Raw genomic sequence first — 15,120 nt, forward strand, 5'->3', positions numbered from 1 at the left:
TGTAAGTATGTAATTGTGAATGTCTTTGTATATATGTCTCTGTATGTATGTATGTATGTCTCTGCAGGTATGTATGTCTCTGTATGAATGTATGTCTCTGTATGAATGTATGTATGTCTCTGTATGTATGTATGTATGTCTCTGTATGAATGTATGTATGTCTCTGTATGTATGGATGTATGTATGTATCTGTATGTATGTATGTCTCTGTATCCATGTTTGTATGTGTGTATGCATGTATGTCTCTGTATGCATGTATGTATGTCTCTGTATGCATGCATGTATGTATGTCTCTGTATGTATGTATGTCTCTGCATGAATGTATGTCTATGTATGTATGTATCTGTATCCATGTTTGTATGTATGTTTGTATGTCTCTGTATGTTTGTATGTATGCATGTCTCTTTATGCATGTATGTATGTCTCTGTATCCATGTATACATGTCTCTGTATGCATGTATGTAACTGAATGTATGTTTGTCTCTGAATGTCTGTGTATATGTCTCTGTATGCATGTACAGGGAGTGCAGAATTATTAGGCAAGTTGTATTTTTGAGGATTAATTTTATTATTGAACAACAACCATGTTCTCATTGAACCCAAAAAAAACTCATTAATATCAAAGCTGAATATTTTTGGAAGTAGTTTTTAGTTTGTTTTTAGTTTTAGCTATTTTAGGGGGATATCTGTGTGTGCAGGTGACTATTACTGTGCATAATTATTAGGCAACTTAACAAAAAACAAATATATACCCATTTCAATTATTTATTTTTACCAGTGAAACCAATATAACATCTCAACATTCACAAATATACATTTCTGACATTCAAAAACAAAACAAAAACAAATCAGTGACCAATATAAAGGTGAGCCACCTTTCTTTGCAAGGACACTCAAAAGCCTGCCATCCATGGATTCTGTCAGTGTTTTGATCTGTTCACCATCAACATTGCGTGCAGAAGCAACCACAGCCTCCCAGACACTGTTCAGAGAGGTGTACTGTTTCCCCTCCTTGTAAATCTCACATTTGATGATGGACCACAGGTTCTCAATGGGGTTCAGATCAGGTGAACAAGGAGGCCATGTCATTAGATTTTCTTCTTTTATACCCTTTCTTGCCAGCCACGCTGTGGAGTACTTGGACGCGTGTGATGGAGCATTGTCCTGCATGAAAATCATGTTTTTCTTGAAGGATGCAGACTTCTTCCTGTACCACTGCTTGAAGAAGGTGTCTTCCAGAAACTGGCAGTAGGACTGGGAGTTGCGCTTGACTCCATCCTCAACCCGAAAAGGCCCCACAAGCTCATCTTTGATGATACCAGCCCAAACCAGTACTCCACCTCCACCTTGCTGGCGTCTGAGTCGGACTGGAGCTCTCTGCCCTTTACCAATCCAGCCACGGGCCCATCCATCTGGCCCATCAAGACTCACTCTCATTTCATCAGTCCATAAAACCTTAGAAAAATCAGTCTTGAGATATTTCTTGGCCCAGTCTTGACGTTTCAGCTTGTGTGTCTTGTTCAGTGGTGGTCGTCTTTCAGCCTTTCTTACCTTGGCCATGTCTCTGAGTATTGCACACCTTGTGCTTTTGGGCACTCCAGTGATGTTGCAGCTCTGAAATATGGCCAAACTGGTGGCAAGTGGCATCTTGGCAGCTGCACGCTTGACTTTTCTCAGTTCATGGGCAGTTATTTTGCGCCTTGGTTTTTCCACACGCTTCTTGCGAACCTGTTGACTATTTTGAATGCAATGCTTGATTATTCGATGATCACGCTTCAGAAGCTTTGCAATTTTAAGAGTGCTGCATCCCTCTGCAAGATATCTCACTATTTTTGACTTTTCTGAGCCTGTCAAGTCCTTCTTTTGACCCATTTTGCCAAAGGAAAGGAAGTTGCCTAATAATTATGCACACCTGATATAGGGTGTTGATGTCATTAGACCACACCCCTTCTCATTACAAAGATGCACATCACCTAATATGCTTAATTGGTAGTAGGCTTTCAAGCCTATACAGCTTGGAGTAAGACAACATGCATAAAGAGGATGATGTGGTCAAAATACTCATTTGCCTAATAATTCTGCACTCCCTGTATGTAACTGTATGCCTTTATGTATGTATGTGTCTGTGTGTCTCTGTATGCCTGTATGTCTTTGTATGCATGTTTCTGTATGTATGTGTCTGTATGACAGTATGCCTATGTATGTATGTATGTGTCTGTATGCCTGTATGTATGTTTCTGTATGCCTGTATGTCTCTGTATGTACGTATGTATGTGTCTGTATGCCTGTATGTATTTGTATGAATGTTTCTGTATGCCGGTATGTCTCTGCGTGCCTGTATATATGTATGTGTCTGTATGACGGTATGTCTCTGTATGCATGTATGTCTTTGTATGCCTGTATGTCTCTGTATGTATGTCTCTGTATGTATGTCTCTTTATGCCTGTGTATGTATGTATATATGCATGTGCCTGTATGTCTTTGCATGTATGTTTCTGTATGCCTGCATGTCTCGGTATGCCTGTATGTATGTATGTGTCTGTATGATGGTATACCTCTTTATGCATGTATGTCTTTATATGCCTACATGTCTCTGTATGCCTGTATGTATGGATGTGTCTGTATGATGGTATACCTCTTTATGCATGCATGTCTTTATATGCCTACATGTCTCTGTATGCATGTATGTCTCTGCCTGTATGTGTGTATGTCTCTGACTGTATGTGTCTGTATGTCTCTGTATGATTATTTCTGTGTTTGTATGACAGTGTACCTGTATGACTTTGACTGTGTGACTGAAAAATTATGCCTGTGTGCCTGTGGCTTGGGAGGAAAGACACACAGGTGAAGATGCATTTTTTTTTTTTTTTTTTAAGGAGGGTGGGGGGCTCCAAAATACATCTTCGCTTGTGTAACTAAAAATCCTAGCACCGGCCCTGGCCACTATCAGTAGTATTTAGCCTCAAAATAGTGGGATTAGCAACATATCCGTCATATGAGGTCTCAACCTGTGGGGAGCTTTGGGGCCAAATAATCTTCTTTCTTTAATAAAATAGCTTGGTTAACAAAAATTGGAGCCACTGTACCTGTAGAGTCATTGCACCATAACCACTACAATATCATACGGTGGTTATAGTACTTGAAGTTTTCTTTTATGGTTGAAACACAAAAGAAAAACGAATTTATTAAGACTGCTTATTCATTTCCTGTTTTTATCAGGTTTTGCCTCGACAAACCTGTGGCTTATTCACGCATACCATTTTTTACAAAGAATATCCTGGTGGACCCAGTGAATTGGACAAAAGTATTCGAGGAGGGGAACTCTTTCTTACTGTGCTTCTCAACCCTGTAAGTACTTCCATTCGTACTGCTTATTACCTTTTAGAAAGCAATAAGCATAATCAATGTTTTGCTTTTTCATCATAGTAATTAATAGTTAACATGCAGTGTTACATTCATCATTTGTCCATTTATATGTATTGTTTGAAACAGCCTTAGTTAATTACTAATTTTAAGTACCATCATGGCTTAAAAGTGCTGTTTCATTTCACAATTAAACATATTTTTACTATTGATGATATATTGATGAAATATTGATATTGATGATTTATTCATGACATGTGGAGGATTGCTCATCGGAAATTATTGTTCATAATAACTATTCTTTAACAAAGTTGAGTTTTGGATTTTTGTAATTTTATTTATTTGCCCTTTACATAACTGAAACTTTAATGAATAATCCTCACAAATGTGTAATAATTCAAAGACATTATGTGGAGTAATGTGTGCTGTATTCATCGGTCTGATTAAATGCTTAATTTACATTATCACTAAAGTGAGAATTAAAAGTGAATTTAAAGTGAATTTCACCTTTAGGGCCAAAATAGTTGACTTATATGATATTAGTAGACAGAGAGAGGAAAATTGTTTTGCAGAGCATAAGTCGCTATATCAGCATTACATGCTTGGTTTTAGTCAGGTAACTCACAAACATTATCATGAAAAGTTATGTAATTCCCAACAAATTTATTACAAATAAGCAGGATATTTAACACTTTTATTTATCTATGTAATAAATGGGGCATTTAAACAAATTAAGTATTACAATGGAGTCTATGCAGTCCATGTAAACAAATTGCTCTGTATATGCTAGACTTTTGCATGGCCAAAAAATTTGGTTCAGCCAAATCAACTTATCCAAAAATACATTTATCCAAAAATAAAATGTGTTCGGGTTGACCAAAATAAATTGATGTGGCACAGGCAAATATCATCCAAACAATCATTTCTAGAAAAATAATTTAGACTAACCCAAAGAGTATGAAAATTCCCAGTCTGTGTTCTACAAAATATATAAGCAATACAAGTATTGCGTATATATTCAGCAGTAAACTGCAGTAAACTGATAGCAGTTTACCGTTTGGTTCACAGATCAAAAGAAGTACCCAATAGAGGGGGAAAAGACAGTAAACAAAAAAACAAACCATATTGATATATTATATATTTATTAACTACATATTACAGTATATAATTATATAACCATAGATTGTTGTTACTGCTACTTCTTTTTTCACTCCATTGGTCACTCCTCAGTTGACCTGTGAATAAAATGTAGCGGCTGTTCCCTAACCATCAATCATCTTTTTCCCATCAATGGTCTCTTTTTTGACACAAATAGCAAATTATGAAATAAACAAAACTGTTTGTCCATTGGCCATTTTTTTTTTGTTTTATAACACATCCATATGCTGGTTAGGCGTTAAAGAATATGAAAAACCTGAAGATCACCCAAGGTTTGGATGTCCTGCAATTAACTTGAAACCAAATGCAATTGTCTGATATATACTAGTATACAGTTTAATAAGCATGTCAAACTCAAAGGCTAGCAACCCAAATAAACAGGTTTAAGTTTATGTGGGCCGCAAAAAAAACACGTCAATTTCCCCCCTCTACTAAACCCCAGCCCCCCGTCTACTAAACTCCAGCCCCCCTTGTCTACTAAATCCCATTCCCACCCTCGTCTACTAAATCCCAGTCACCCCTTGTCTACTAAACCCCTGCCCATGTTTAAAAAAAAAACAGCCAACAAACAGTGTACAGAGTCCGGCCTCTGGCATACCGCCAATGGCCCCATCCGCACCTTAAAAAAACGGATCCTCCCATTACTTCTTGAAACCCTCACACACACTCACAAACACACACTCTGACACAGACACACAGAATCACTCCAACACACACATACACTTACACACACACAGACACACACACACAGACAGACAGCCAAACACACACGCAGACAGCCATGCATGCAGACAGCCATACACGCAGGCAGCCATATACAGACACACATATATACACCTATACACACAGACAGCCATACACCTATACACAGCCATACACACACACAGTCATACACCTATACACACACACACAGACTGGGTTGGTTACTTACCTGGGGTCTAGTGGGGCTGCTGGGCAGGCAGGCGGGTGGACAGGCCGTGAGGCAGCGCTGAGTGTAAGCTCACCCTGCTCAGCTCCCTCACGTGCCGCAGTGATGCCGGGAGCCAGAGTGACGTCATATTCCGGTTACCGGCCTCACTGCGGGGAGCTGAGCAGGGAGAGCTTACACTCAGCGCTCCCTCGCCGTGGCCTGCGGGCTGCATAAATATTAGTTGACCTCGAGTTTGACATGGCTGGTCTAATATATACTGGTATACAGTCTAATATATACTAGTTCTGAAAGAATTGCTCTAGTTGTTTTTCTTAGCCTAAGAACTTCATAGTGAAAGGGTTAAACCAAATAGTATAGTCGGACGTATTTTTAATTCAGCTAAAAGAAAGCACCGTGTAGCTTGGCAATTTGATTCTTAACTTTGCAATTTAGTTTCCACATAACCACAATTCACAGTATTATTGCATAGATCCCTCAATGTTTTCTGCATATTTTAGGCGGGCATGTCTATTTATGTAAGTCAGTGATGAGTGAGGTTCAAAATGTAAGGAATCGACAATTCAACACTAACATGCATTGAACAGTCCTCTGGTTGTCAAAGGAATATATGAAAGCAAGTGATGGGTTTCTATTTTTACATCTATGTGTTATGTTTTTATATAATCTCTTTACTTATCTTACCCACCTTTTTAAATAGACAAAAGAGCCATTTGATACAGATCAAAGAAAATTTCACTGTCTATGTTTGTTGTTTGATATTATTTGGTGCTATTGCTTAAGAGATTTGGACCCTGCAATATATATAAGAATTATATTATCTGATAATAATGCAATCAGGCACTCAAGCATGTTGATACTGTTTGGCTCATTTTATACAAATTCATGAAATTACAGCTACTATGTTTGCTGAATTAGTATGTACCATTGCTTAATCTGTCAGCAATTAAATTTTGCCCTTACAAAACATCAGTGTTAATTGTTTTGTAAAGTATTATTTTTTTCTCTTACATTCAGTGTAATGCTTATCTGGATGTTTTTCATATTTTAGTCTATTTTTGCAAAAAAAATTTTAATAATTCATGATTCATTGATCCTTTGCTCCTTGTTTTTTTTTGAACACACATAATAATCATATACATCTGAGAGATTCCTCTTCAACTAATTCACAAGGAACTGCATGTGATCAACTCATGGGTGTGCTCTGCTCCATGGATCTGTAAATTCTGTGAATCCATTTTTTTCTGAGTAATTCAAGATATGCCATTTGTATACCTAGCAACTTGATGGCCATGGAAGTATAGGGGCTTAGCAATCTTAATGTAAGAACCAGTCACCAGTTTACTAAGTGAAGCTGTGTACATCTGTATGTGTTTGCACAGAACCAAGATGCACACACAATATTTTCCAGCGTGTAAGAGAGCCAAGTTGTGAGGAACCAAGGATTACGTTTGCAGTCTCTGCAGACTCCAATATCTAAATTTGTAGCCTGTATATTTCTCGCAGTTTAAAGGCTAATAGGCCTTTCGGTGCATTTTAATTTGAACTCATTGGAGTTTCATATGGAGTAGCTTCTGAAATGCGTTAAAAATATTTTTTTATTTTTTTTACTTTTTATTTTATCTGGGTGTAACATTTAAAGGGTGATTTTAAGCACCATAATCACCGATTCCCTATAGTGTTGTGCTGATCCTCTTCCCAGCATTCGTAGCCTATTATTGCTATCTAAAATTGGCAGACTAATATAGAAGAGCACTAAGCAGCAGTTACAGTATTAGACCTATTAATTAAAATTCTTGAGCCTTTTGATATTTTGGAATAGACCTTCACGTGTCCTAGATTAAGCTAATATTTTAGCTAACAATTTATCAGACTACACATGAAGCAAAACACAAGTTTTAAAAGATGTATATAAATATTACAAAATAAGTTTTCATTGTGTATATTGCAAAATACGTATTGCAAAATACTTCTTCATTGTATATATTGCAGCTTTTAACTAGAAGGTATATACTAAAATATATAAGTAAAAGTACCTTTTTATTGAATTCTATTGTTTGCTGCAGGATTCCTGAATACCATATCCTTGGTGAGTATAAAATACCACATGTGTCTTTTGGATTGAGCAAACCTTACTTTGCTCTACCACATGTGAGTAAGTTTCTACTTATTTTATTGTCTCACTCCACTTTATGGTGTATACTATTGTGGTTTTATTCTCTCTTTTATATACATACGGAGAGAGACCACCATCACCTATTTCCTAGAATGGGAATCATGCCACTTCACGCTGTACCTTTGGAGTCACTATTCAGGCTCCATAATATGTGATTTATTGCTGCTCTTTTGTTTGGCATAGTGCACTATATACTGTGATTTTACTACACATATCTACTATAAAATCCATCATTATGAGGACTGCATGCAGAACCTGTACTCCATTGTATCCATATGCGGGGATCATTCCACCCTAGAATTCAAGCTGCAGCTGAATTTCAGCTTCTAATAAGTGACATCTTAGGTGCTACACCTATCCTTCTAGCCTTTTTGAACTGTACCAGTATTTTACAAGCGCTGAATTTCCCCGAGCTTTCATATACTAATTTAACATTAACCCTGAATAAGTTATGGCTAATTAATATCATTCATGTTTTTTCAATAATGACAATTATATACAAAAATATTATAAAGATTTTAAAATACACAAAGACAGAAAAACACTAGGAAAAAACTTATAACAAGGCTTTATCTTATCATGTTTTTGATGGAGTGATTACAGATTTTTAGGATAAAGAACATAGGAACAAGCTTTTCAGATATATTATTGGCTGCTCTTCATATCATTAAAATTGTCCAGATGGGCACATGCATTTTGCATGAAAAGCACTTTTCAATCTATTACACAAAAAATAATGATTGCAATTAATTCATGACCCCATATTTCTGTTATTACTTCTGACTGCAGATAATTGGCCAAAAGAGCAAGAAATATTTATCATTATAATTGATATGTTGATTTAGATGAGAGGCAATAATTATACATATGGTCTTAAAACAAACTTCCCATTTAAATGATTTAGGTAATTGTTTATCCTTTGAGTTTGAGATATTATGAGGCACCTTTAATTATATGCAAATACAACAAATATCAGAAAATTATACATCCAGCTGCTATTCATGTATAATTATCATATAAAGTGGATCACCTGCTTAGATGTGGCAGCATACTCTTGTTAGCTTTTATCTCTCCTGACTATAAACTCATTGTTGTTATAATATATTTTAATTAAGGTCTCACACTAGTGTCCTAATATACCTAAGATTATATTTATAGCAAAACCAGCAAGAAAGAAAACCAAATCTCCAGAGATATAACGCCTGTGAAATAAAATATAATGCCACTGCAAATACAATATTAGAATACAAAAAACATCTAGAGGTTCAGCTTCTCATAATCATCTCTGCCAGAAGAAAAATCGTGTGCCAAGCTCTTAGTGTCCAGATGAGTAGATATATCTGTTACACATTGAACAATGAAGCAACCTGTTTGCTAACAAAAGAGTCTGCATCATTTATCATATAGAGGACCATGAGTGGACAGTAATAGCGGTGACACATGATTCACAATTTACAACTGAGGTTCCAGCTAGGTTTTTTGTGTTAGGTGGGAGAGGGGTGAACCTTGGCTCCTATCCAGGTAAGAAATGTTCTGCTCAAACTGAAACATTGACTCTAAGCAATCCAAAGTAGTCAGGAATGATGCAAAATCTACCAGGAGAAAATAGGATTACTATAAACTAATATAGAAACTATCGCTGTATAAGTAGAGAAATGTAATATATATATATATATATTGGAAGGCTTGGCCTGAAGTTGTGGACTCCCCCCTTCCCTACCCTAGGGTCTGACGAGCTGTAGGCTGATGAGAATGTCTGGTTCAGCGCAGCACCATCTTCTTCCAGTTCAAAGGTCATCAACACAAACTGCCTAAACTCTAAACAAGCTGGTCTTGTCCTAGTGTGGCCCACACAAGTATTTGTTTTACCTCACTCTAGTAAACAGTTGCCTCACTAGACGCTTATGGGGCACTGCCGTATCCAGCCCAGCCACGGCTTCTATAACGGTTGTTCTTTTCAGCCATTTGGATATGGAAAATTCTACAATTAACGCAAATTCAGCCTATTTCAATCGTACGTAGCATGCCTCATTCTGCTTACTGTATTTGGCAGCAATGCCTAATTCTACTTACTGTATTTGGCAGAGATGCTTCATTCTGCTTACTGTATTTGCAAACAAATATATAGTAAAGTTAGACAACATATACCACCGGGGGCGCTACAATCACAAACGTGTGAATATATTTACCATATTGTAGACATGTATAGTCATGTAAAGAGATAAAAACAATAGAATATATAGTGAAGTATTTAATAACACAATAAACAAAATTATAAAAAACAAATACACTCACAAATGTAGTTGCACAAAAAATTGTGCTAAAAAAGCTTGTCAGCCCCTTCCTGGGCTAAAATCCCTTTTGCAGGTGGATCCCAGTTCCAAAGACTCCAAGAAGTAGTCAGTCTTTTGTGAGCTGGACTTCAGGGCTGTGTATGATCCAAAACTGTAGGGATGCTGGCAGGCTTTCTGACCGCTCGACGCGTTTTGTCCTATAGACTTTTTCAGGAGCTGTGTGTCTGTTCTTCTTCCGGCTTTTTAAACTGTCGAATTTGCGCGGCTTTCATTGTTGCTTGCATGTGCATTACGGCAAAACATTACCGCGCATGCGTGCACATCCAGCCTGGAACGCAAACAACTTTATTGATAATTTATGCCGGCGGACACATTTCCGTATTAGACCACCTGGTCTTACGGAATAGTGTGTATGCACTTAAAAAACTACATTTAAACGTGTAGACAATTTACATCTTGCAATTTATACAGTATTCACAATTTTAATAATACTAAAATAGTTGTTTTAAATCTCAACATCATACATAATAAATTTAACAAATAAGAAATACATTGCATATTTAATTTTAAAAATACTAAAGAGAGAAAAGAGACACAATGGTACATTTCATATAGTATTATATACACATAGTTTTCTATATCTATATAGAAGAAATTATAGAAATATCAAAATAAAATTAACCACCAAAAGCTCATTCTAAAAATCATCTGTAATGATGATTATTTCATTCGGCTGAGGGACATAGCGAGGACATTATCAGATTCCTTTAAAAGTCTTTAAAATAATAATAAAAAAAATTAATGAATCAATTCATAAAAAATAAATTAATAAAAATCAATAAAAATAAAATCTATACAAATTATAAAAATAAATCCATAAAAATGAATAAATCCAAATCCACATTTAAACCTCTTGGAGAAGTGGTTTTAAGTCTTTGAATGCACTCTGTTTCATTCATAGCTAGCGCTTTTTCTGTATCACCCCCAATGAGGGGTTATTGTATCTATCCCTATACATCTAAAATCTTGGAAACTAAAATGGGTACAATTTATGCAATTTTTGGGGACACTATGTTTTATGTTCCCTCTTTTTATACCATTAAAGTGTTCCAAGATTCTAATGTGCAGTTTTCTTATTGTACGACCTACATATTGTATACCACATTTGCATTCAAGTAAATAAATTAAGTTTTTTGTCTGACAATTTATGAAATTCTTTATTTTAAAAACTTCTTTAGTAGCAGTACATGTAAATTCTGTTGTTTTCTGTTTCTGAAATTTACACGTACTGCACTGTCCACATTTAAAAAACCTTTTGGTTTTTCTTTAAGAAAATTATTAACATTATTACCAGAAATTACTTCTTCTTTGGTGGGTTTGATACAAGGTAAAGCGCTAGGAGCTAAAATTGATTTAAAATTCTGAGTTTTTTTATAGATAATCTGAGGTTTACTTGGTAAAATATTCTTTAACAATTGATCTTGTTTTAAAATAGGCCAAAATGTGCGTTATTGTTATATCTGGTTAAAAAGGAAACACTGTAATCTTTATTATTTTTCTTATAGGTTTTTTTTATTTTTAAAGAGTTTAGTCCTATCTTTATTTTCCACCTGTTTCTCTGAATTAATCAGTAGTTGTGAAGGATAATGTCTTTTTTCAAACTTGTTATTTAGCATTTTAACCTGTTCTTTAAAATCAATCGTATTAGTACAATTTCTAAGGAGTCTCGTTTGCTGTCCTTTCGGTATATTGTTAAGCCAATTTGGGTGGTGACAGCTAGAATATTCTATAAAGCTGTTCCCATCTGTTGGTTTAAAAAAAAGTTTTATTACACATGACTCCTGATGTCACAAAAAAAGAAAGGTCTAAAAAGTTAATACTCTCAGTCTGAGTTTCAGCTGTAAAACGCAGTCCATAGGTATTATTATTAATATACGATAAAAATTATTCTAAAAGTGGTCTATCTCCCTCCCAGATAATAAGGACATCATCGATATATAGAGCACCAGGTTCGCACCATAAGGGTTATTATTCCAAATATTTTTAGCTTCCCAATCCGCCACAAAGAAATTCACGTAGCTAGGTGCGAACCTGGAGCCCATTGCTGTTCCACTAGTCTGAAGGTAATATGTACCTTCAAACCAAAAAAAAATTGTGAAAAAGGATAAAACGAATGATGTCTAAAATCAAAGTGGCCTGTGCTTCATGAATATTTATATCATTTCTCAAAGTTTCTTTAATAGCTCTAATACCTTTCTCATGATCAATCGACGTATACAAAGATGCAACGTCTACCGTGGCCCAGATGTAATTTTGTTTCCACACCAGGCCTTCTACATCTACAATAATTTGATTTGAATCCTTTATATATGAGCGAGCCATTGGAACATATTTTTGTAAAAAATGGTCTACATACTCTGAAACATTACTGGTCAGAGAGCCAATGCTACTGATTATTGGCCTCCCGGGAGGGTTAATAAGTGACTTGTGATTTTTTGGCAAGTAGTAGAATATGGCCATTTTTGGAAATTTGATAAAAAGATATTCAAATTCATTCCTTTTTAATAATATTTGTATTTTGACCTTCCGTCAACAATTTAAAAAGCATTTTTTTAATATATTTCCATAGGATTAGATTTTAAAACAGTATATGTATCTTTATCGTTTAAAATTCTATATGCTTCTTTCAAATAGTCTTCACGGTATAGAATGACTGTACCTCCTCCTTTATCCGCTTGTTTTATAACAAGTTCATGATTCTCTTTAAGTTGTTTCAAAGCGTTTTTTTTTTCTTTTTAGTGAGATTCTCCTTTCCATTATTCTTTGGTAATGTTTCAAATTCATTTAAAACCATATCACTAAAAACCGGAATAAAATCTCCCTTTTCCCAAGTTGGGAAGAATTTGGATTGTCTTAGGCCGGCCCAGAGAGTGAGTGAGTGAATAATATAATATATATGTTCAGAAACATATTAGTAATATATGTAAATCGGGTTCATGCAAAGAGGGTGAAAAGGTATTAAAGAAAAACACACTTATTGCATCAAATTTACAAAGCCAAACTTTTAAAAGCTTTCCTCATTTCTTTCTCGGGATGAGGAATATATCTTTCTCGGGATGAGGAATATATCGGTTGTAGACTGAGGATTTCCATCTGCCCACTGGAGTGTCAGTGTTGAAGGAGACTGAAGTTGCTCCTATTCTAAATGAAAGACCCGAGACATGGATACAACCCAATCTTAGGAGTAGTGTTCTGATGTAGAAGATTAATTTAGCCGTAGTCAGAGGGATTCAGTGAGAGTAGTGGTGAAATGTGTGTGGCATAACTGAGTGTGGGTAAGTAAGAGTCAAGTATTTTAACTGGGCACTAGTTCTAAGTGGGATAAAGTGGTATAGCGGATGGATGAGTAGTTTGTTTTGTTTTAGAGGTTTGTAGAGAAAGTATATAGTGATCATGATTTTTAGCGATATCCAATATTTTTAAGGTGGTCCCAGTGCCACCACTCATATCTGGATGCAATAGCTTGCATTTATTAAAAAAACAAAAAACTTTTTGACTGTGAAATAATAGCAATCAGTTTCCTTCACACGTGTGCGTTTCAGGGCCTGCCAGGGCACAGTGTCCCACCAGTGCAACTCATATCTGGTGTAACAGTAGTGTACATTTAAAAAAAAAATACAGGGGGCTTGTTGTCACCTTTCGAGACCCTTGGTGTTGTACGTGGCTGGGTGGAGGAAGAGACCTTCAATGACATCAGTGAGGACAAGGAACGGGACATGGCTAGCTTGGTATCCAACCTTGTGCAAATGGGGAGTTTGCGGTTGTGCAAATGGAATGTTTGCGGTTGTTTGCAGTGCGTTAAACGGGGAGTTTGGTCTGTCACTGTGAAGCGGGTGTAACCCTTACACTCCCTGATCGATACAACATCATACCTGATGTTTTAAAGCACGTTATTCCAAACAATTTAGGAATGTTAGGTGATTTATGCCCTTTATGGATTAAAACCAGACTCTGCATCAACTATGTAATTTTCCATGGGAGTTTTGCCATGGATCCCCCTCCGGCATGCCACAGTCCAGGTGTTAGTCCCCTTGAAACAACTTTTCCATCACTATTGTGGCCAGAAAGAGTCCCTGTGGGTTTTAAAATTTGCCTGCCTGTTGAAGTCTATGGCGGTTCGCCGGGTTCGCCCGTTCGCGAACATTTGCGGAAGTTCGCGTTCGCCGTTCGCAAACGGAAAATTTTATGTTCGCGACATCACTAGTTGATACCCTCCAGTGGCAGAGAGGAGAATTTCCAATTGTTTCTGTTCTGCATTATGAATTAATTTCTGTATTCTCTTCCTCAATGTACAAGTAAGGTGGCAGTTATATAAAATCATACCAAATAAAATCAGGACTATATTAACAAGAGGATAGAAGAATGATTTCATTATCTGTGATCCAGTAGGGGACCAACCAGTAAAAGCATCGTACCAATGATGGGCTAAATCATTCTGAACTTCTGAACTCACCTTAAGGAGTTCTCCTTTTAGGATATGTGTGGCTACCTGTGTGTGACAAGATGTTTAAACATATTTTGTTTTCCTTTCATTAGGGGACAATAGTCTCAAGAGATAAATGGTAATCTTCAAAAGGCAGCGAGCCTAATAGGGCATTAATATGTTTGTCTAAAGTGATTGTGTTGCTGAAATAATATTGGGTGCCATTAAGATCTAACCAGGTAGTATTAGTCAAACATCCTGAAAAAGGGAGAGGTAGATTAATACTTGTATTGCTAGTAATTATCTTTGTAGGGAGATTAGTTGCTAAACACATATGTTGTGTACTTATTTATGTCATGGTAAAATCATTTTCAGGATATATGTGCCATAAGCACTTGTTAAGTTCATTCTGGAGTAAGCATGGTTCGTAAATAGGGGACGAGTGTCAACATGCATATCCTTTGTCAGTGAGAACACAGTGTTTGAGGGAATAGGTCATATTATCTTTGGGAAAAATATAGTCCCCTGTGTATGTGGGTGCCCACCAGGTTAAATTCCTAGCAAAGAGATCATAAACTGGTACTGGTAATGTGTTAAATTGACAAGCTAATTTAACATCCTTTGATGATGTATGATATAGTGTAAAAAAGCATGAGCATGAAAAATGTGAAACATTACCAGTTAACCATTCATTGCATTTAGTGGATTGGGGTTTTAG

At 36.1% G+C, this 15,120-nt stretch overlaps 1 protein-coding gene across 1 annotated transcript in view; it reads left to right on the plus strand.

Annotated features, from left to right (window-relative positions):
- Window positions 1-15,120, plus strand: part of LOC134615515 (bifunctional heparan sulfate N-deacetylase/N-sulfotransferase 4-like) — a 423,933-nt gene that overhangs the window by 237,109 nt on the left and 171,704 nt on the right. Inside the window, exon 7 of the mRNA XM_063460046.1 lies at window positions 3,220-3,348. Within this exon, the coding sequence (XP_063316116.1) occupies window positions 3,220-3,348 (129 nt within the window). The remainder of the gene's footprint in view (window positions 1-3,219; window positions 3,349-15,120) is intronic.

Source organism: Pelobates fuscus, chromosome 6, assembly GCF_036172605.1.
Source record: "Pelobates fuscus isolate aPelFus1 chromosome 6, aPelFus1.pri, whole genome shotgun sequence".
In the NCBI taxonomy this organism is placed as follows: Eukaryota; Metazoa; Chordata; class Amphibia; order Anura; family Pelobatidae; genus Pelobates; species Pelobates fuscus.